The 22,542-nt window shown below is 47.6% G+C and overlaps 1 protein-coding gene across 1 annotated transcript in view; it reads left to right on the top strand.

The window, feature by feature from the left end:
* ccdc125 (coiled-coil domain containing 125) overlaps positions 1–22,542 on the top strand; it is an 89,332-nt gene that overhangs the window by 30,345 nt on the left and 36,445 nt on the right. Inside the window, exon 10 of the mRNA XM_065026069.1 lies at positions 2,946–3,050. Within this exon, the coding sequence (XP_064882141.1) occupies positions 2,946–3,050 (105 nt within the window). The remainder of the gene's footprint in view (positions 1–2,945; positions 3,051–22,542) is intronic.

Here is a 22,542-nt window from a genome sequence, read left to right as displayed (position 1 = left end):
GAGAGAGAGAGAGAGGGCAGGAGGTTCCAGAGAGAGAGAGACATAGGGAACAGGAGGAGAAAGAGAGAGGGCAGGAGGTTCCAGAGAGAGATTACATAATGTATTATGTTATATGATTACACTATGTATTATGTTATAGTTGTTATTGGGTAACAAATGTTTACATTGCCAAAGAAAGTTGTAATTGTATGTCTGTGTCTTAGCTGGCTTCTACACCGAACAGAAATATAAATGCAACATGCAATAATTTCAATGATTTTACTGAGTTACAGTTCATATAAGGAAATCAGTATTTTGAAATAAGTAAATTCATTAGGTCCTAATCTATGGATTTCACATGACTGGGAATACAGATATGTATCTGTTGGTCACAGATACCTTTAAAAGAAAAGTAGTAAGGGGCGTGGATCAGATAACCAGTCAGTATCTGGTGTGACCACCATTTGCCTCATGCAGCGTGACACATCTCCTTCACATAGAGTTGATCAGGCTGTTGATTGTGGAATGTTGTCCCACTCCTCTTCAATGGCTGTTCAAAGTTGCTGGATATTGGCGGGAACTGGAACACTGTGTTGTACACGTCAATCCAGAGCATCCCAAACATGCTCAAAGGGTGACATGTCTGGTGAGTATACAGGCTAGGGAAGAACTGGGACACTTTCAGCTTCCAGGTATTGTGTGCAGATCCTTGCGACATGGGGCCGTGCGTTATCATGCTGAATGAGATGTTGGCGGCAGATGAACGGCACGACAATGGGTCTCAGTATCGCGTCACTGTATCTATCTGCATTCAAATTGCCTTCAATAAAATGCAATTGTGTTCGTTGCCCGTAGCTTATGCCTGCCCATACCATAACCCCACCGCCACCATGGGGCACTCTGTTAACAACGTTGATAATCAGCAAACCACTCGCCCACACGACGCCATAACCAACTGCCATCTGCCCGGTACAGTTGAAACCGGAGTTTATCCGTGAAGAGCACACTTCTCCAGCGTGCCAGTGGCCATTGAAGGTGAGCATTTACCCACTGAAGTCAGTTACAACGCCGAACTTCAGACCCTTCAAGACCCTGGTGAGGACGACGAGCACGCAGATGAGCTTACCTGAGTAGGTTTCTGACAGTTTGTACAGAAATGATTTGGTTATGCAAACACACAGTTTCATCAGCTGTCCGGGTGGCTGGTCTCAGACGAACCCACAGTTTCATCAGCTGTCCGGGTGGCTGGTCTCAGACGAACCCACAGTTTCATCAGCTGTCCGGGTGGCTGGTCTCAGACGAACCCACAGTTTCATCAGCTGTCCGGGTGGCTGGTCTCAGACGAACACACAGTTTCATCAGCTGTCCGGGTGGCTGGTCTCAGACGAACCTGCAGGTGAAGAAGTCGGATGAGGATGGTCCTGGGCTGACGTGGTCTGTGGTCTGTGGTTGTGAGGCCTTTTGGACGTACTGCCAAACTCTCTAAAAGGATGTTGGAGGTGGCTTATGGTAGAGAAATTAACATTGAATTATCTGAAAACAGCTCTGGTGGACATTGCTACAGTCAGTATGCCAATTGCGTGCTCCTTCACTTGAGACATCTGTGGAGTTGTGCTGTGTGTCAAAACTGCACAAGGTGCACCTGTGTAATGATCATGCTGTTAAATAATCTTCTTGATATGTCACACCTGTAAGGTGGATGGATTATCTTGGTAAAGGACAAATGCTCATTAACAGGGATGTAAACAAATTTGTGCACAAAATTTGAGAGAATTAAGCTTTTTGTGAGTATGGAACATTTCTGGTATCTTTTATTTCAGCTCATGAAACATGGAACCAACACTTTGCATGTTGTGTTCATATTTTCTGTTCAGCATAATTCTCTGTGTTGTAGATTGCTGTGTTCTAATTCTCTGTCTGTTCCCTGTAGCTGGCTGTGTTCTAATTCTCTGTCTGTATCCTGTGTTCTAATTCTCTGTCTGTATCCTGTAGTTGGCTGTGTTCTAATTCTCTGTCTGTTCCCTGTAGTTGGCTGTGTTCTAATTCTCTGTCTGTATCCTGTGTTCTAATTCTCTGTCTGTATCCTGTAGTTGGCTATGTTCTAATTCTCTGTCTGTTCCCTGTAGTTGGCTGTGTTCTGATTCTCTGTCTGTATCCTGTGTTCTAATTCTCTGTCTGTATCCTGTAGTTGGCTATGTTCTAATTCTCTGTCTGTTCCCTGTAGTTGGCTGTGTTCTGATTCTCTGTCTGTATCCTGTGTTCTAATTCTCTGTCTGTATCCTGTAGTTGGCTGTGTTCTAATTCTCTGTCTGTTCCCTGTGTTCCTAATTCTCTGTCTGTTCCCTGTAGCTGGCTGTGTTCTAATTCTCTGTCTGTATCCTGTAGTTGGCTGTGTTCTGATTCTCTGTCTGTTTCCTGTGTTCTAATTCTCTGTCTGTATCCTGTAGTTGGCTGTGTTCTGATTCTCTGTCTGTATCCTGTGTTCTAATTCTCTGTCTGTTCCCTGTAGCTGGCTGTGTTCTAATTCTCTGTCTGTTCCCTGTATTTGGCTGTGTTCTAATTATCTGTCTGTATCCTGTAGTTGGCTGTGTTCTAATTCTCTGTCTGTTCCCTGTAGTTGGCTGTGTTCTAATTCTCTGTCTGTATCCTGTAGCTGGCTGTGTTCTAATTCTCTGTCTGTTCCCTGTAGCTGGCTGTGTTCTAATTCTCTGTCTGTTCCCTGTAGTTGGCTGTGTTCTAATTCTCTGTCTGTTCCCTGTAGCTGGCTGTGTTCTAATTCTCTGCCTGTGTTGTAGTTGGCTGTGTTCTAATTCTCTGTCTGTTCCCTGTAGTTGGCTGTGTTCTAATTCTCTGTCTGTTCCCTGTGTTCCTAATTCTCTGTCTGTTCCCTGTAGCTGGCTGTGTTCTAATTCTCTGTCTGTATCCTGTAGTTGGCTGTGTTCTAATTATCTGTCTGTTCCTTGTAGCTGGCTGTGTTGGGTGCGTGCCAGTGTCCAAATGTAAGGGAGGCCTGCCCCTGTGCCAGGAGTGCTGCTGCCAGCCGAAAACAGGTTCTCCAGCTCAGACAAGAGGTAGAGTCCCCACCTTAACCACTAAGACAAGAGGTAGGGTCCCCACCTTAACCACTAATACAAGAGGTAGAGTCCCCACCTTAACCACTAATACAAGAGGTAGGGTCCCCACCTTAACCACTAAGACAAGAGGTAGAGTCCCCACCTTAACCACTAATACAAGAGGTAGGGTCCCCACCTTAACCACTAATACAAGAGGTAGGGTCCCCACCTTAACCACTAAGACAAGAGGTAGAGTCCCCACCTTAACCACTAATACAAGAGGTAGGGTCCCCACCTTAACCACTAATACAAGAGGTAGGGTCCCCACCTTAACCACTAATACAAGAGGTAGAGTCCCCAACTTAACCACTAATACAAGAGGTAGAGTCCCCACCTTAACCACTAATACAAGAGGTAGAGTCCCACCTTAACCTAATACAAGAGGTAGAGTCCCCACCTTAACCACTAAGACAAGAGGTAGAGTCCCCACCTTAACCACTAATACAAGAGGTAGAGTCCCCACCTTAACCACTAATACAAGAGGTAGAGTCCCCACCTTAACCACTAATACAAGAGGTAGGGTCCCCACCTTAACCACTAATACAAGAGGTAGGGTCCCCACCTTAACCACTAAGACAAGAGGTAGAGTCCCCACCTTAACCACTAAGACAAGAGGTAGGGTCCCCACCTTAACCACTAATACAAGAGGTAGAGTCCCCACCTTAACCACTAATACAAGAGGTAGGGTCCCCACCTTAACCACTAATACAAGAGGTAGAGTCCCCACCTTAACCACTAATACAAGAGGTAGGGTCCCCACCTTAACCACTAATACAAGAGGTAGAGTCCCCACCTTAACCTAATACAAGAGGTAGAGTCCCCACCTTAACCTAATACAAGAGGTAGAGTCCCCACCTTAACCTAATACAAGAGGTAGAGTCCCCACCTTAACCACTAATACAAGAGGTAGAGTCCCCACCTTAACCACTAATACAAGAGGTAGAGTCCCCACCTTAACCACTAAGACGAGAGGTAGGGTCCCCACCTTAACCACTAATACAAGAGGTAGAGTCCCCACTTTAACCTAATACAAGAGGTAGGGTCCCCACCTTAACCACTAATACAAGAGGTAGGGTCCCCACCTTAACCACTAAGACAAGAGGTAGAGTCCCCACCTTAACCACTAAGACAAGAGGTAGGGTCCCCACCTTAACCACTAATACAAGAGGTAGGGTCCCCACCTTAACCACTAATACAAGAGGTAGGGTCCCCACCTTAACCACTAATACAAGAGGTAGGGTCCCCACCTTAACCACTAATACAAGAGGTAGGGTCCCCACCTTAACCACTAATACAAGAGGTAGGGTCCCCACCTTAACCTAATTCAAGAGGTAGGGTCCCCACCTTAACCTAATACAAGAGGTAGAGTCCCCACCTTAACCTAATACAAGAGGTAGAGTCCCCACCTTAACCTAATACAAGAGGTAGAGTCCCCACCTTAACCACTAATACAAGAGGTAGGGTCCCCACCTTAACCACTAATACAAGAGGTAGAGTCCCCACCTTAACCACTAAGACAAGAGGTAGGGTCCCCACCTTAACCACCAATACAAGAGGTAGGGTCCCCACCTTAACCACTAATACAAGAGGTAGAGTCCCCACCTTAACCACTAATACAAGAGGTAGAGTCCCCACCTTAACCACTAAGAAGAGAGGTAGGGTCCCCACCTTAACCACTAATACAAGAGGTAGAGTCCCCACTTTAACCTAATACAAGAGGTAGGGTCCCCACCTTAACCACTAATACAAGAGGTAGGGTCCCCACCTTAACCACTAAGACAAGAGGTAGAGTCCCCACCTTAACCACTAAGACAAGAGGTAGGGTCCCCACCTTAACCACTAATACAAGAGGTAGGGTCCCCACCTTAACCACTAATACAAGAGGTAGGGTCCCCACCTTAACCACTAATACAAGAGGTAGGGTCCCCACCTTAACCACTAATAGAAGAGGCAGGGTCCCCACCTTAACCACTAATACAAGAGGTAGGGTCCCCACCTTAACCTAATACAAGAGGTAGGGTCCCCACCTTAACCTAATACAAGAGGTAGAGTCCCCACCTTAACCTAATACAAGAGGTAGAGTCCCCACCTTAACCTAATACAAGAGGTAGAGTCCCCACCTTAACCACTAATACAAGAGGTAGGGTCCCCACCTTAACCACTAATACAAGAGGTAGAGTCCCCACCTTAACCACTAAGACAAGAGGTAGGGTCCCCACCTTAACCACCAATACAAGAGGTAGGGTCCCCACCTTAACCACTAAGACAAGAGGTAGGGTCCCCACCTTAACCACTAAGACAAGAGGTAGGGTCCCCACCTTAACCACTAAGACAAGAGGTAGGGTCCCCACCTTAACCACTAAGACAAGAGGTAGAGTCCCCACCTTAACCACTAATACAAGAGGTAGGGTCCCCACCTTAACCTAATACAAGAGGTAGGGTCCCCACCTTAACCTAATACAAGAGGTAGGGTCCCCACCTTAACCACTAATACAAGAGGTAGAGTCCCCACCTTAACCACCAATACAAGAGGTAGGGTCCCCACCTTAACCACTAATACAAGAGGTAGAGTCCCCACCTTAACCACTAATACAAGAGGTAGGGTCCCCACCTTAACCACTAATACAAGAAGTAGAGTCCCCACCTTAACCTAATACAAGAGGTAGTCCCCACCTTAACCTAATACAAGAGGTAGAGTCCCCACCTTAACCACTAATACAAGAGGTAGGGTCGCCACCTTAACCACTAAGACAAGAGGTAGAGTCCCCACCTTAACCACTAAGACAAGAGGTAGGGTCCCCACCTTAACCACTAATACAAGAGGTAGGGTCCCCACCTTAACCACTAATACAAGAGGTAGAGTCCCCACCTTAACCACTAATACAAGAGGTAGGGTCCCCACCTTAACCACTAATAGAAGAGGTAGGGTCCCCACCTTAACCACTAATACAAGAGGTAGGGTCCCCACCTTAACCTAATACAAGAGGTAGGGTCCCCACCTTAACCTAATACAAGAGGTAGAGTCCCCACCTTAACCTAATACAAGAGGTAGAGTCCCCACCTTAACCTAATACAAGAGGTAGAGTCCCCACCTTAACCACTAATACAAGAGGTAGGGTCCCCACCTTAACCACTAATACAAGAGGTAGAGTCCCCACCTTAACCACTAAGACAAGAGGTAGGGTCCCCACCTTAACCACCAATACAAGAGGTAGGGTCCCCACCTTAACCACTAATACAAGAGGTAGAGTCCCCACCTTAACCACTAATACAAGAGGTAGAGTCCCCACCTTAACCACTAAGACGAGAGGTAGGGTCCCCACCTTAACCACTAATACAAGAGGTAGAGTCCCCACTTTAACCTAATACAAGAGGTAGGGTCCCCACCTTAACCACTAATACAAGAGGTAGGGTCCCCACCTTAACCACTAAGACAAGAGGTAGAGTCCCCACCTTAACCACTAAGACAAGAGGTAGGGTCCCCACCTTAACCACTAATACAAGAGGTAGGGTCCCCACCTTAACCACTAATACAAGAGGTAGGGTCCCCACCTTAACCACTAATACAAGAGGTAGGGTCCCCACCTTAACCACTAATAGAAGAGGTAGGGTCCCCACCTTAACCACTAATACAAGAGGTAGGGTCCCCACCTTAACCTAATACAAGAGGTAGGGTCCCCACCTTAACCTAATACAAGAGGTAGAGTCCCCACCTTAACCTAATACAAGAGGTAGAGTCCCCACCTTAACCTAATACAAGAGGTAGAGTCCCCACCTTAACCACTAATACAAGAGGTAGGGTCCCCACCTTAACCACTAATACAAGAGGTAGAGTCCCCACCTTAACCACTAAGACAAGAGGTAGGGTCCCCACCTTAACCACCAATACAAGAGGTAGGGTCCCCACCTTAACCACTAAGACAAGAGGTAGGGTCCCCACCTTAACCACTAAGACAAGAGGTAGGGTCCCCACCTTAACCACTAAGACAAGAGGTAGGGTCCCCACCTTAACCACTAAGACAAGAGGTAGAGTCCCCACCTTAACCACTAATACAAGAGGTAGGGTCCCCACCTTAACCTAATACAAGAGGTAGGGTCCCCACCTTAACCTAATACAAGAGGTAGGGTCCCCACCTTAACCACTAATACAAGAGGTAGAGTCCCCACCTTAACCACCAATACAAGAGGTAGGGTCCCCACCTTAACCACTAATACAAGAGGTAGAGTCCCCACCTTAACCACTAATACAAGAGGTAGGGTCCCCACCTTAACCACTAATACAAGAAGTAGAGTCCCCACCTTAACCTAATACAAGAGGTAGTCCCCACCTTAACCTAATACAAGAGGTAGAGTCCCCACCTTAACCACTAATACAAGAGGTAGAGTCCCCACCTTAACCACTAAGACAAGAGGTAGGGTCCCCACCTTAACCACTAATACAAGAGGTAGGGTCCCCACCTTAACCACTAATACAAGAGGTAGAGTCCCCACCTTAACCACTAATACAATAGGTAGGGTCCCCACCTTAACCACTAAGACAAGAGGTAGAGTCCCACCTTAACCAATAATACAAGAGGTAGAGTCCCCACCTTAACCACTAATACAAGAGGTAGGGTCCCCACCTTAACCACTAATACAAGAGGTAGGGTCCCCACCTTAACCACTAAGACAAGAGGTAGGGTCCCCACCTTAACCACTAAGACAAGAGGTAGGGTCCCCACCTTAACCACTAAGACAAGAGGTAGGGTCCCCACCTTAACCACTAATACAAGAGGTAGGGTCCCCACCTTAACCACTTAAGACAAGAGGTAGGGTCCCCACCTTAACCACTAATACAAGAGGTAGGGTCCCCACCTTAACCACTAAGACAAGAGGTAGGGTCCCCACCTTAACCACTAAGACAAGAGGTAGGGTCCCCACCTTAACCACTAATACAAGAGGTAGGGTCCCCACCTTAACCACTAATACAAGAGGTAGAGTCCCCACCTTAACCATTAGACAAGACGTAGGGTCCCCACCTTAACCTAATACAAGAGGTAGAGTCCCCACCTTAACCTAATACAAGAGGTAGAGTCCCCACCTTAACCACTAAGACAAGAGGTAGGGTCCCCACCTTAACCACTAAGACAAGAGGTAGGGTCCCCACCTTAACCACTAATACAAGAGGTAGAGTCCCCACCTTAACCACTAATACAAGAGGTAGGGTCCCCACCTTAACCACTAATACAAGAGGTAGGGTCCCCACCTTAACCACTAAGACAAGAGGTAGAGTCCCCACCTTAACCACTAAGACAAGAGGTAGGGTCCCCACCTTAACCACTAAGACAAGAGGTAGAGTCCCCACCTTAACCACTAAGACAAGAGGTAGAGTCCCCACCTTAACCACTAAGACAAGAGGTAGAGTCCCCACCTTAACCACTAAGACAAGAGGTAGGGTCCCCACCTTAACCACTAAGACAAGAGGTAGAGTCCCCACCTTAACCACTAATACAACAGGTAGGGTCCCCACCTTAACCACTAAGACAAGAGGTAGAGTCCCACCTTAACCAATAATACAAGAGGTAGGGTCCCCACCTTAACCACTAATACAACAGGTAGGGTCCCCACCTTAACCACTAAGACAAGAGGTAGAGTCCCCACCTTAACCACTAATACAAGAGGTAGGGTCCCCACCTTAACCACTAATACAAGAGGTAGGGTCCCCACCTTAACCACTAAGACAAGAGGTAGGGTCCCCACCTTAACCACTAAGACAAGAGGTAGGGTCCCCACCTTAACCACTAAGACAAGAGGTAGGGTCCCCACCTTAACCACTAAGACAAGAGGTAGGGTCCCCACCTTAACCACTAATACAAGAGGTAGAGTCCCCACCTTAACCATTAGACAAGACGTAGGGTCCCCACCTTAACCTAATACAAGAGGTAGAGTCCCCACCTTAACCTAATACAAGAGGTAGAGTCCCCACCTTAACCACTAAGACAAGAGGTAGGGTCCCCACCTTAACCACTAAGACAAGAGGTAGGGTCCCCACCTTAACCACTAATGCAAGAGGTAGAGTCCCCACCTTAACCACTAATACAAGAGGTAGGGTCCCCACCTTAACCACTAATACAAGAGGTAGGGTCCCCACCTTAACCACTAAGACAAGAGGTAGAGTCCCCACCTTAACCACTAAGACAAGAGGTAGAGTCCCCACCTTAACCACTAAGACAAGAGGTAGAGTCCCCACCTTAACCACTAAGACAAGAGGTAGAGTCCCCACCTTAACCACTAAGACAAGAGGTAGAGTCCCCACCTTAACCACTAAGACAAGAGGTAGGGTCCCCACCTTAACCACTAAGACAAGAGGTAAAGTCCCCACCTTAACCACTAATACAAGAGGTAGGGTCCCCACCTTAACCTAATACAAGAGGTAGAGTCCCCACCTTAACCTAATACAAGAGGTAGAGTCCCCACCTTAACCTAATACAAGAGGTAGAGTCCCCACCTTAACCTAATACAAGAGGTAGGGTCCCCACCTTAACCACTAATACAAGAGGTAGAGTCCCCACCTTAACCACTAATACAAGAGGTAGAGTCCCCACCTTAACCACTAATACAAGAGGTAGAGTCCCCACCTTAACCACTAAGACAAGAGGTAGCGTCCCCACCTTAACCACTAATACAAGAGGTAGGGTCCCCACCTTAACCACTAATACAAGAGGTAGGGTCCCCACCTTAACCACTAATACAAGAGGTAGAGTCCCCACCTTAACCATTAGACAAGAGGTAGGGTCCCCACCTTAACCTAATACAAGAGGTAGAGTCCCCACCTTAACCTAATACAAGAGGTAGGGTCCCCACCTTAACCACTAATACAAGAGGTAGGGTCCCCACCTTAACCACTAATACAAGAGGTAGAGTCCCCACCTTAACCATTAGACAAGAGGTAGGTCCCCACCTTAACCACTAATACAAGAGGAGGGTCCCCACCTTAACCACTAAGACAAGAGGTCCCCACCTTAACCACTAATACAAGAGGTAGGGTCCCCACCTTAACCACTAAGACAAGAGGTAGGGTCCCCACCTTAACCACTAATACAAGAGGTAGGGTCCCCACCTTAACCACTAATACAAGAGGTAGGGTCCCCACCTTAACCACTAATACAAGAGGTAGAGTCCCCACCTTAACCATTAGACAAGAGGTAGGGTCCCCACCTTAACCTAATACAAGAGGTAGAGTCCCCACCTTAACCTAATACAAGAGGTAGGGTCCCCACCTTAACCACTAATACAAGAGGTAGGGTCCCCACCTTAACCACTAATACAAGAGGTAGAGTCCCACCTTAACCATTAGACAAGAGGTAGGGTCCCCACCTTAACCTAATACAAGAGGTAGAGTCCCCACCTTAACCTAATACAAGAGGTAGGGTCCCCACCTTAACCACTAATACAAGAGGTAGGGTCCCCACCTTAACCACTAAGACAAGAGGTAGGGTCCCCACCTTAACCACTAAGACAAGAGGTAGGGTCCCCACCTTAACCACTAATACAAGAGGTAGGGTCCCCACCTTAACCACTAATACAAGAGGTAGAGTCCCCACCTTAACCATTAGACAAGACGTAGGGTCCCCACCTTAACCTAATACAAGAGGTAGAGTCCCCACCTTAACCTAATACAAGAGGTAGAGTCCCCACCTTAACCACTAAGACAAGAGGTAGGGTCCCCACCTTAACCACTAATACAAGAGGTAGGGTCCCCACCTTAACCACTAAGACAAGAGGTAGAGTCCCCACCTTAACCACTAAGACAAGAGGTAGGGTCCCCACCTTAACCACTAAGACAAGAGGTAGAGTCCCCACCTTAACCACTAAGACAAGAGGTAGAGTCCCCACCTTAACCACTAAGACAAGAGGTAGAGTCCCCACCTTAACCACTAAGACAAGAGGTAGGGTGCCCACCTTAACCACTAAGACAAGAGGTAGAGTCCCCACCTTAACCACTAATACAATAGGTAGGGTCCCCACCTTAACCACTAAGACAAGAGGTAGAGTCCCACCTTAACCAATAATACAAGAGGTAGAGTCCCCACCTTAACCACTAATACAAGAGGTAGGGTCCCCACCTTAACCACTAATACAAGAGGTAGGGTCCCCACCTTAACCACTAAGACAAGAGGTAGGGTCCCCACCTTAACCACTAAGACAAGAGGTAGGGTCCCCACCTTAACCACTAAGACAAGAGGTAGGGTCCCCACCTTAACCACTAAGACAAGAGGTAGGGTCCCCACCTTAACCACAAATACAAGAGGTAGAGTCCCCACCTTAACCATTAGACAAGACGTAGGGTCCCCACCTTAACCTAATACAAGAGGTAGAGTCCCCACCTTAACCTAATACAAGAGGTAGAGTCCCCACCTTAACCACTAAGACAAGAGGTAGGGTCCCCACCTTAACCACTAAGACAAGAGGTAGGGTCCCCACCTTAACCACTAATGCAAGAGGTAGAGTCCCCACCTTAACCACTAATACAAGAGGTAGGGTCCCCACCTTAACCACTAATACAAGAGGTAGGGTCCCCACCTTAACCACTAAGACAAGAGGTAGAGTCCCCACCTTAACCACTAAGACAAGAGGTAGGGTCCCCACCTTAACCACTAAGACAAGAGGTAGAGTCCCCACCTTAACCACTAAGACAAGAGGTAGAGTCCCCACCTTAACCACTAAGACAAGAGGTAGAGTCCCCACCTTAACCACTAAGACAAGAGGTAGGGTCCCCACCTTAACCACTAAGACAAGAGGTAGAGTCCCCACCTTAACCACTAATACAAGAGGTAGGGTCCCCACCTTAACCTAATACAAGAGGTAGAGTCCCCACCTTAACCTAATACAAGAGGTAGAGTCCCCACCTTAACCTAATACAAGAGGTAGAGTCCCCACCTTAACCTAATACAAGAGGTAGGGTCCCCACCTTAACCACTAATACAAGAGGTAGGGTCCCCACCTTAACCACTAAGACAAGACGTAGAGTCCCCACCTTAACCACTAATACAAGAGGTAGGGTCCCCACCTTAACCACTAATACAAGAGGTAGGGTCCCCACCTTAACCACTAAGACAAGAGGTAGGGTCCCCACCTTAACCACTAAGACAAGAGGTAGGGTCCCCACCTTAACCACTAATACAAGAGGTAGGGTCCCCACCTTAACCACTAATACAAGAGGTAGAGTCCCCACCTTAACCATTAGACAAGAGGTAGGGTCCCCACCTTAACCTAATACAAGAGGTAGACTCCCCACCTTAACCTAATACAAGAGGTAGGGTCCCCACCTTAACCACTAATACAAGAGGTAGGGTCCCCACCTTAACCACTAATACAAGAGGTAGAGTCCCCACCTTAACCACTAATACAAGAGGTAGAGTCCCCACCTTAACCACTAATACAAGAGGTAGAGTCCCCACCTTAACCACTTATACAAGAGGTAGTGTCCCCACCTTAACCACTAAGACAAGAGGTAGCGTCCCCACCTTAACCACTAATACAAGAGGTAGGGTCCCCACCTTAACCACTAATACAAGAGGTAGAGTCCCCACCTTAACCACTAATACAAGAGGTAGAGTCCCCACCTTTAACCACTAATACAAGAGGTAGGGTCCCCACCTTAACCACTAATACAAGAGGTAGAGTCCCCACCTTAACCACTAATACAAGAGGTAGAGTCCCCACCTGAACCACTAATACAAGAGGTAGGGTCCCCACCTTAACCTAATACAAGAGGTAGAGTCCCCACCTTAACCACTAATACAAGAGGTAGGGTCCCCACCTTAACCACTAATACAAGAGGTAGGGTCCCCACCTTAACCACTAATACAAGAGGTAGAGTCCCCACCTTAACCACTAATACAAGAGGTAGAGTCCCCACCTTAACCACTAATACAAGAGGTAGAGTCCCCACCTTAACCTAATACAAGAGGTAGAGTCCCCACCTTAACCTAATACAAGAGGTAGAGTCCCCACCTTAACCACTAATACAAGAGGTAGGGTCCCCACCTTAACCACTAAGACAAGACGTAGAGTCCCCACCTTAACCACTAATACAAGAGGTAGGGTCCCCACCTTAACCACTAATACAAGAGGTAGGGTCCCCACCTTAACCACTAAGACAAGAGGTAGGGTCCCCACCTTAACCACTAAGACAAGAGGTAGGGTCCCCACCTTAACCACTAAGACAAGAGGTAGGGTCCCCACCTTAACCACTAAGACAAGAGGTAGGGTCCCCACCTTAACCACTAATACAAGAGGTAGAGTCCCCACCTTAACCATTAGACAAGACGTAGGGTCCCCACCTTAACCTAATACAAGAGGTAGAGTCCCCACCTTAACCTAATACAAGAGGTAGAGTCCCCACCTTAACCACTAAGACAAGAGGTAGGGTCCCCACCTTAACCACTAAGACAAGAGGTAGGGTCCCCACCTTAACCACTAATGCAAGAGGTAGAGTCCCCACCTTAACCACTAATACAAGAGGTAGGGTCCCCACCTTAACCACTAAGACAAGACGTAGGGTCCCCACCTTAACCTAATACAAGAGGTAGAGTCCCCACCTTAACCTAATACAAGAGGTAGAGTCCCCACCTTAACCACTAAGACAAGAGGTAGGGTCCCCACCTTAACCACTAAGACAAGAGGTAGGGTCCCCACCTTAACCACTAATGCAAGAGGTAGAGTCCCCACCTTAACCACTAATACAAGAGGTAGGGTCCCCACCTTAACCACTAATACAAGAGGTAGGGTCCCCACCTTAACCACTAAGACAAGAGGTAGAGTCCCCACCTTAACCACTAAGACAAGAGGTAGAGTCCCCACCTTAACCACTAAGACAAGAGGTAGAGTCCCCACCTTAACCACTAAGACAAGAGGTAGAGTCCCCACCTTAACCACTAAGACAAGAGGTAGAGTCCCCACCTTAACCACTAAGACAAGAGGTAGGGTCCCCACCTTAACCACTAAGACAAGAGGTAAAGTCCCCACCTTAACCACTAATACAAGAGGTAGGGTCCCCACCTTAACCTAATACAAGAGGTAGAGTCCCCACCTTAACCTAATACAAGAGGTAGAGTCCCCACCTTAACCTAATACAAGAGGTAGAGTCCCCACCTTAACCTAATACAAGAGGTAGGGTCCCCACCTTAACCACTAATACAAGAGGTAGAGTCCCCACCTTAACCACTAATACAAGAGGTAGAGTCCCCACCTTAACCACTAATACAAGAGGTAGAGTCCCCACCTTAACCACTAAGACAAGAGGTAGCGTCCCCACCTTAACCACTAATACAAGAGGTAGGGTCCCCACCTTAACCACTAATACAAGAGGTAGGGTCCCCACCTTAACCACTAATACAAGAGGTAGAGTCCCCACCTTAACCATTAGACAAGAGGTAGGGTCCCCACCTTAACCTAATACAAGAGGTAGAGTCCCCACCTTAACCTAATACAAGAGGTAGGGTCCCCACCTTAACCACTAATACAAGAGGTAGGGTCCCCACCTTAACCACTAATACAAGAGGTAGAGTCCCCACCTTAACCATTAGACAAGAGGTAGCGTCCCCACCTTAACCACTAATACAAGAGGTAGGGTCCCCACCTTAACCACTAAGACAAGAGGTAGCGTCCCCACCTTAACCACTAATACAAGAGGTAGGGTCCCCACCTTAACCACTAAGACAAGAGGTAGGGTCCCCACCTTAACCACTAATACAAGAGGTAGGGTCCCCACCTTAACCACTAATACAAGAGGTAGGGTCCCCACCTTAACCACTAATACAAGAGGTAGAGTCCCCACCTTAACCATTAGACAAGAGGTAGGGTCCCCACCTTAACCTAATACAAGAGGTAGAGTCCCCACCTTAACCTAATACAAGAGGTAGGGTCCCCACCTTAACCACTAATACAAGAGGTAGGGTCCCCACCTTAACCACTAATACAAGAGGTAGAGTCCCCACCTTAACCATTAGACAAGAGGTAGGGTCCCCACCTTAACCTAATACAAGAGGTAGAGTCCCCACCTTAACCTAATACAAGAGGTAGGGTCCCCACCTTAACCACTAATACAAGAGGTAGGGTCCCCACCTTAACCACTAAGACAAGAGGTAGGGTCCCCACCTTAACCACTAAGACAAGAGGTAGGGTCCCCACCTTAACCACTAATACAAGAGGTAGGGTCCCCACCTTAACCACTAATACAAGAGGTAGAGTCCCCACCTTAACCATTAGACAAGACGTAGGGTCCCCACCTTAACCTAATACAAGAGGTAGAGTCCCCACCTTAACCTAATACAAGAGGTAGAGTCCCCACCTTAACCACTAAGACAAGAGGTAGGGTCCCCACCTTAACCACTAATACAAGAGGTAGGGTCCCCACCTTAACCACTAAGACAAGAGGTAGAGTCCCCACCTTAACCACTAAGACAAGAGGTAGGGTCCCCACCTTAACCACTAAGACAAGAGGTAGAGTCCCCACCTTAACCACTAAGACAAGAGGTAGAGTCCCCACCTTAACCACTAAGACAAGAGGTAGAGTCCCCACCTTAACCACTAAGACAAGAGGTAGGGTGCCCACCTTAACCACTAAGACAAGAGGTAGAGTCCCCACCTTAACCACTAATACAAAAGGTAGGGTCCCCACCTTAACCACTAAGACAAGAGGTAGAGTCCCACCTTAACCAATAATACAAGAGGTAGAGTCCCCACCTTAACCACTAATACAAGAGGTAGGGTCCCCACCTTAACCACTAATACAAGAGGTAGGGTCCCCACCTTAACCACTAAGACAAGAGGTAGGGTCCCCACCTTAACCACTAAGACAAGAGGTAGGGTCCCCACCTTAACCACTAAGACAAGAGGTAGGGTCCCCACCTTAACCACTAAGACAAGAGGTAGGGTCCCCACCTTAACCACTAATACAAGAGGTAGAGTCCCCACCTTAACCATTAGACAAGACGTAGGGTCCCCACCTTAACCTAATACAAGAGGTAGAGTCCCCACCTTAACCTAATACAAGAGGTAGAGTCCCCACCTTAACCACTAAGACAAGAGGTAGGGTCCCCACCTTAACCACTAAGACAAGAGGTAGGGTCCCCACCTTAACCACTAATACAAGAGGTAGAGTCCCCACCTTAACCACTAATACAAGAGGTAGGGTCCCCACCTTAACCACTAATACAAGAGGTAGGGTCCCCACCTTAACCACTAAGACAAGAGGTAGAGTCCCCACCTTAACCACTAAGACAAGAGGTAGGGTCCCCACCTTAACCACTAAGACAAGAGGTAGAGTCCCCACCTTAACCACTAAGACAAGAGGTAGAGTCCCCACCTTAACCACTAAGACAAGAGGTAGAGTCCCCACCTTAACCACTAAGACAAGAGGTAGGGTCCCCACCTTAACCACTAAGACAAGAGGTAGAGTCCCCACCTTAACCACTAATACAAGAGGTAGGGTCCCCACCTTAACCTAATACAAGAGGTAGAGTCCCCACCTTAACCTAATACAAGAGGTAGAGTCCCCACCTTAACCTAATACAAGAGGTAGAGTCCCCACCTTAACCTAATACAAGAGGTAGGGTCCCCACCTTAACCACTAATACAAGAGGTAGGGTCCCCACCTTAACCACTAAGACAAGACGTAGAGTCCCCACCTTAACCACTAATACAAGAGGTAGGGTCCCCACCTTAACCACTAATACAAGAGGTAGGGTCCCCACCTTAACCACTAAGACAAGAGGTAGGGTCCCCACCTTAACCACTAAGACAAGAGGTAGGGTCCCCACCTTAACCACTAATACAAGAGGTAGGGTCCCCACCTTAACCACTAATACAAGAGGTAGAGTCCCCACCTTAACCATTAGACAAGAGGTAGGGTCCCCACCTTAACCTAATACAAGAGGTAGACTCCCCACCTTAACCTAATACAAGAGGTAGGGTCCCCACCTTAACCACTAATACAAGAGGTAGGGTCCCCACCTTAACCACTAATACAAGAGGTAGAGTCCCCACCTTAACCACTAATACAAGAGGTAGAGTCCCCACCTTAACCACTAATACAAGAGGTAGAGTCCCCACCTTAACCACTAATACAAGAGGTAGAGTCCCTACCTTAACCACTAAGACAAGAGGTAGCGTCCCCACCTTAACCACTAATACAAGAGGTAGGGTCCCCACCTTAACCACTAATACAAGAGGTAGAGTCCCCACCTTAACCACTAATACAAGAGGTAGAGTCCCCACCTTTAACCACTAATACAAGAGGTAGGGTCCCCACCTTAACCACTAATACAAGAGGTAGAGTCCCCACCTTAACCACTAATACAAGAGGTAGAGTCCCCACCTGAACCACTAATACAAGAGGTAGGGTCCCCACCTTAACCTAATACAAGAGGTAGAGTCCCCACCTTAACCACTAATACAAGAGGTAGGGTCCCCACCTTAACCACTAATACAAGAGGTAGGGTCCCCACCTTAACCACTAATACAAGAGGTAGAGTCCCCACCTTAACCACTAATACAAGAGGTAGAGTCCCCACCTTAACCACTAATACAAGAGGTAGAGTCCCCACCTTAACCTAATACAAGAGGTAGAGTCCCCACCTTAACCCTAATACAAGAGGTAGAGTCCCCACCTTAACCACTAATACAAGAGGTAGGGTCCCCACCTTAACCACTAAGACAAGACGTAGAGTCCCCACCTTAACCACTAATACAAGAGGTAGGGTCCCCACCTTAACCACTAATACAAGAGGTAGGGTCCCCACCTTAACCACTAAGACAAGAGGTAGGGTCCCCACCTTAACCACTAAGACAAGAGGTAGGGTCCCCACCTTAACCACTAAGACAAGAGGTAGGGTCCCCACCTTAACCACTAAGACAAGAGGTAGGGTCCCCACCTTAACCACTAATACAAGAGGTAGAGTCCCCACCTTAACCATTAGACAAGAGGTAGGGTCCCCACCTTAACCTAATACAAGAGGTAGAGTCCCCACCTTAACCTAATACAAGAGGTAGAGTCCCCACCTTAACCACTAAGACAAGAGGTAGGGTCCCCACCTTAACCACTAAGACAAGAGGTAGGGTCCCCACCTTAACCACTAATGCAAGAGGTAGAGTCCCCACCTTAACCACTAATACAAGAGGTAGGGTCCCCACCTTAACCACTAATACAAGAGGTAGGGTCCCCACCTTAACCACTAAGACAAGAGGTAGAGTCCCCACCTTAACCACTAAGACAAGAGGTAGAGTCCCCACCTTAACCACTAAGACAAGAGGTAGAGTCCCCCCTTAACCACTAAGACAAGAGGTAGAGTCCCCACCTTAACCACTAAGACAAGAGGTAGAGTCCCCACCTTAACCACTAAGACAAGAGGTAGGGTCCCCACCTTAACCACTAAGACAAGAGGTAAAGTCCCCACCTTAACCACTAATACAAGAGGTAGGGTCCCCACCTTAACCTAATACAAGAGGTAGAGTCCCCACCTTAACCTAATACAAGAGGTAGAGTCCCCACCTTAACCTAATACAAGAGGTAGAGTCCCCACCTTAACCTAATACAAGAGGTAGGGTCCCCACCTTAACCACTAATACAAGAGGTAGAGTCCCCACCTTAACCACTAATACAAGAGGTAGAGTCCCCACCTTAACCACTAATACAAGAGGTAGAGTCCCCACCTTAACCACTAATACAAGAGGTAGAGTCCCCACCTTAACCACTAAGACAAGAGGTAGCGTCCCCACCTTAACCACTAATACAAGAGGTAGGGTCCCCACCTTAACCACTAATACAAGAGGTAGGGTCCCCACCTTAACCACTAATACAAGAGGTAGAGTCCCCACCTTAACCATTAGACAAGAGGTAGGGTCCCCACCTTAACCTAATACAAGAGGTAGAGTCCCCACCTTAACCTAATACAAGAGGTAGGGTCCCCACCTTAACCACTAATACAAGAGGTAGGGTCCCCACCTTAACCACTAATACAAGAGGTAGAGTCCCCACCTTAACCATTAGACAAGAGGTAGCGTCCCCACCTTAACCACTAATACAAGAGGTAGGGTCCCCACCTTAACCACTAAGACAAGAGGTAGCGTCCCCACCTTAACCACTAATACAAGAGGTAGGGTCCCCACCTTAACCACTAAGACACTAAGTCCCCACCTTAACCACTAATACAAGAGGTAGGGTCCCCACCTTAACCACTAATACAAGAGGTAGGGTCCCCACCTTAACCACTAAGACAAGAGGTAGGGTCCCCACCTTAACCACTAAGACAAGAGGTAGGGTCCCCACCTTAACCACTAATACAAGAGGTAGGGTCCCCACCTTAACCACTAAGACAAGAGGTAGGGTCCCCACCTTAACCACTAATACAAGAGGTAGGGTCCCCACCTTAACCACTAATACAAGAGGTAGGGTCCCCACCTTAACCACTAATACAAGAGTCCCCACCTTAACCATTAGAGGGTCCCCACCTTAACCCTAATACAAGAGGTAAAGTCCCCACCTTAACCTAATACAAGAGGTAGGGTCCCCACCTTAACCACTAATACAAGAGGTAGGGTCCCCACCTTAACCACTAATACAAGAGGTAGAGTCCCCACCTTAACCATTAGACAAGAGGTAGGGTCCCCACCTTAACCTAATACAAGAGGTAGAGTCCCCACCTTAACCTAATACAAGAGGTAGGGTCCCCACCTTAACCACTAATACAAGAGGTAGGGTCCCCACCTTAACCACTAAGACAAGAGGTAGGGTCCCCACCTTAACCACTAAGACAAGAGGTAGGGTCCCCACCTTAACCACTAATACAAGAGGTAGGGTCCCCACCTTAACCACTAATACAAGAGGTAGAGTCCCCACCTTAACCATTAGACAAGACGTAGGGTCCCCACCTTAACCTAATACAAGAGGTAGAGTCCCCACCTTAACCTAATACAAGAGGTAGAGTCCCCACCTTAACCACTAAGACAAGAGGTAGGGTCCCCACCTTAACCACTAATACAAGAGGTAGGGTCCCCACCTTAACCACTAAGACAAGAGGTAGAGTCCCCACCTTAACCACTAAGACAAGAGGTAGGGTCCCCACCTTAACCACTAAGACAAGAGGTAGAGTCCCCACCTTAACCACTAAGACAAGAGGTAGAGTCCCCACCTTAACCACTAAGACAAGAGGTAGAGTCCCCACCTTAACCACTAAGACAAGAGGTAGGGTGCCCACCTTAACCACTAAGACAAGAGGTAGAGTCCCCACCTTAACCACTAATACAATAGGTAGGGTCCCCACCTTAACCACTAAGACAAGAGGTAGAGTCCCACCTTAACCAATAATACAAGAGGTAGAGTCCCCACCTTAACCACTAATACAAGAGGTAGGGTCCCCACCTTAACCACTAATACAAGAGGTAGGGTCCCCACCTTAACCACTAAGACAAGAGGTAGGGTCCCCACCTTAACCACTAAGACAAGAGGTAGGGTCCCCACCTTAACCACTAAGACAAGAGGTAGGGTCCCCACCTTAACCACTAAGACAAGAGGTAGGGTCCCCACCTTAACCACTAATACAAGAGGTAGAGTCCCCACCTTAACCATTAGACAAGACGTAGGGTCCCCACCTTAACCTAATACAAGAGGTAGAGTCCCCACCTTAACCTAATACAAGAGGTAGAGTCCCCACCTTAACCACTAAGACAAGAGGTAGGGTCCCCACCTTAACCACTAATGCAAGAGGTAGAGTCCCCACCTTAACCACTAATACAAGAGGTAGGGTCCCCACCTTAACCACTAATACAAGAGGTAGGGTCCCCACCTTAACCACTAAGACAAGAGGTAGAGTCCCCACCTTAACCACTAAGACAAGAGGTAGAGTCCCCACCTTAACCACTAAGACAAGAGGTAGGGTCCCCACCTTAACCACTAAGACAAGAGGTAGAGTCCCCACCTTAACCACTAATACAAGAGGTAGGGTCCCCACCTTAACCTAATACAAGAGGTAGAGTCCCCACCTTAACCTAATACAAGAGGTAGAGTCCCCACCTTAACCTAATACAAGAGGTAGAGTCCCCACCTTAACCTAATACAAGAGGTAGGGTCCCCACCTTAACCACTAATACAAGAGGTAGGGTCCCCACCTTAACCACTAAGACAAGAGGTAGAGTCCCCACCTTAACCACTAATACAAGAGGTAGGGTCCCCACCTTAACCACTAATACAAGAGGTAGGGTCCCCACCTTAACCACTAAGACAAGAGGTAGGGTCCCCACCTTAACCACTAAGACAAGAGGTAGGGTCCCCACCTTAACCACTAATACAAGAGGTAGGGTCCCCACCTTAACCATTAATACAAGAGGTAGAGTCCCCACCTTAACCATTAGACAAGAGGTAGGGTCCCCACCTTAACCTAATACAAGAGGTAGAGTCCCCACCTTAACCTAATACAAGAGGTAGGGTCCCCACCTTAACCACTAATACAAGAGGTAGGGTCCCCCTTAACCACTAATACAAGAGGTAGAGTCCCCACCTTAACCACTAATACAAGAGGTAGAGTCCCCACCTTAACCACTAATACAAGAGGTAGAGTCCCCACCTTAACCACTTATACAAGAGGTAGTGTCCCCACCTTAACCACTAAGACAAGAGGTAGGGTCCCCACCTTAACCACTAATACAAGAGGTAGGGTCCCCACCTTAACCACTAATACAAGAGGTAGAGTCCCCACCTTAACCACTAATACAAGAGGTAGAGTCCCCACCTTTAACCACTAATACAAGAGGTAGGGTCCCCACCTTAACCACTAATACAAGAGGTAGAGTCCCCACCTTAACCACTAATACAAGAGGTAGAGTCCCCACCTGAACCACTAATACAAGAGGTAGGGTCCCCACCTTAACCTAATACAAGAGGTAGAGTCCCCACCTTAACCACTAATACAAGAGGTAGGGTCCCCACCTTAACCACTAATACAAGAGGTAGGGTCCCCACCTTAACCACTAATACAAGAGGTAGAGTCCCCACCTTAACCACTAATACAAGAGGTAGAGTCCCCACCTTAACCACTAATACAAGAGGTAGAGTCCCCACCTTAACCTAATACAAGAGGTAGAGTCCCCACCTTAACCTAATACAAGAGGTAGAGTCCCCACCTTAACCACTAATACAAGAGGTAGGGTCCCCACCTTAACCACTAAGACAAGACGTAGAGTCCCCACCTTAACCACTAATACAAGAGGTAGGGTCCCCACCTTAACCACTAATACAAGAGGTAGGGTCCCCACCTTAACCACTAAGACAAGAGGTAGGGTCCCCACCTTAACCACTAAGACAAGAGGTAGGGTCCCCACCTTAACCACTAATACAAGAGGTAGGGTCCCCACCTTAACCACTAATACAAGAGGTAGGGTCCCTACCTTAACCACTAATACAAGAGGTAGA

The sequence above is a fragment of the Oncorhynchus nerka genome, linkage group LG13 (assembly GCF_034236695.1).
Source record: "Oncorhynchus nerka isolate Pitt River linkage group LG13, Oner_Uvic_2.0, whole genome shotgun sequence".
Classification (NCBI taxonomy): domain Eukaryota; kingdom Metazoa; phylum Chordata; class Actinopteri; order Salmoniformes; family Salmonidae; genus Oncorhynchus; species Oncorhynchus nerka.
Note: the sequence above shows the minus strand (reverse complement) of the source record. Positions and strands in the feature narration are given on the sequence as shown.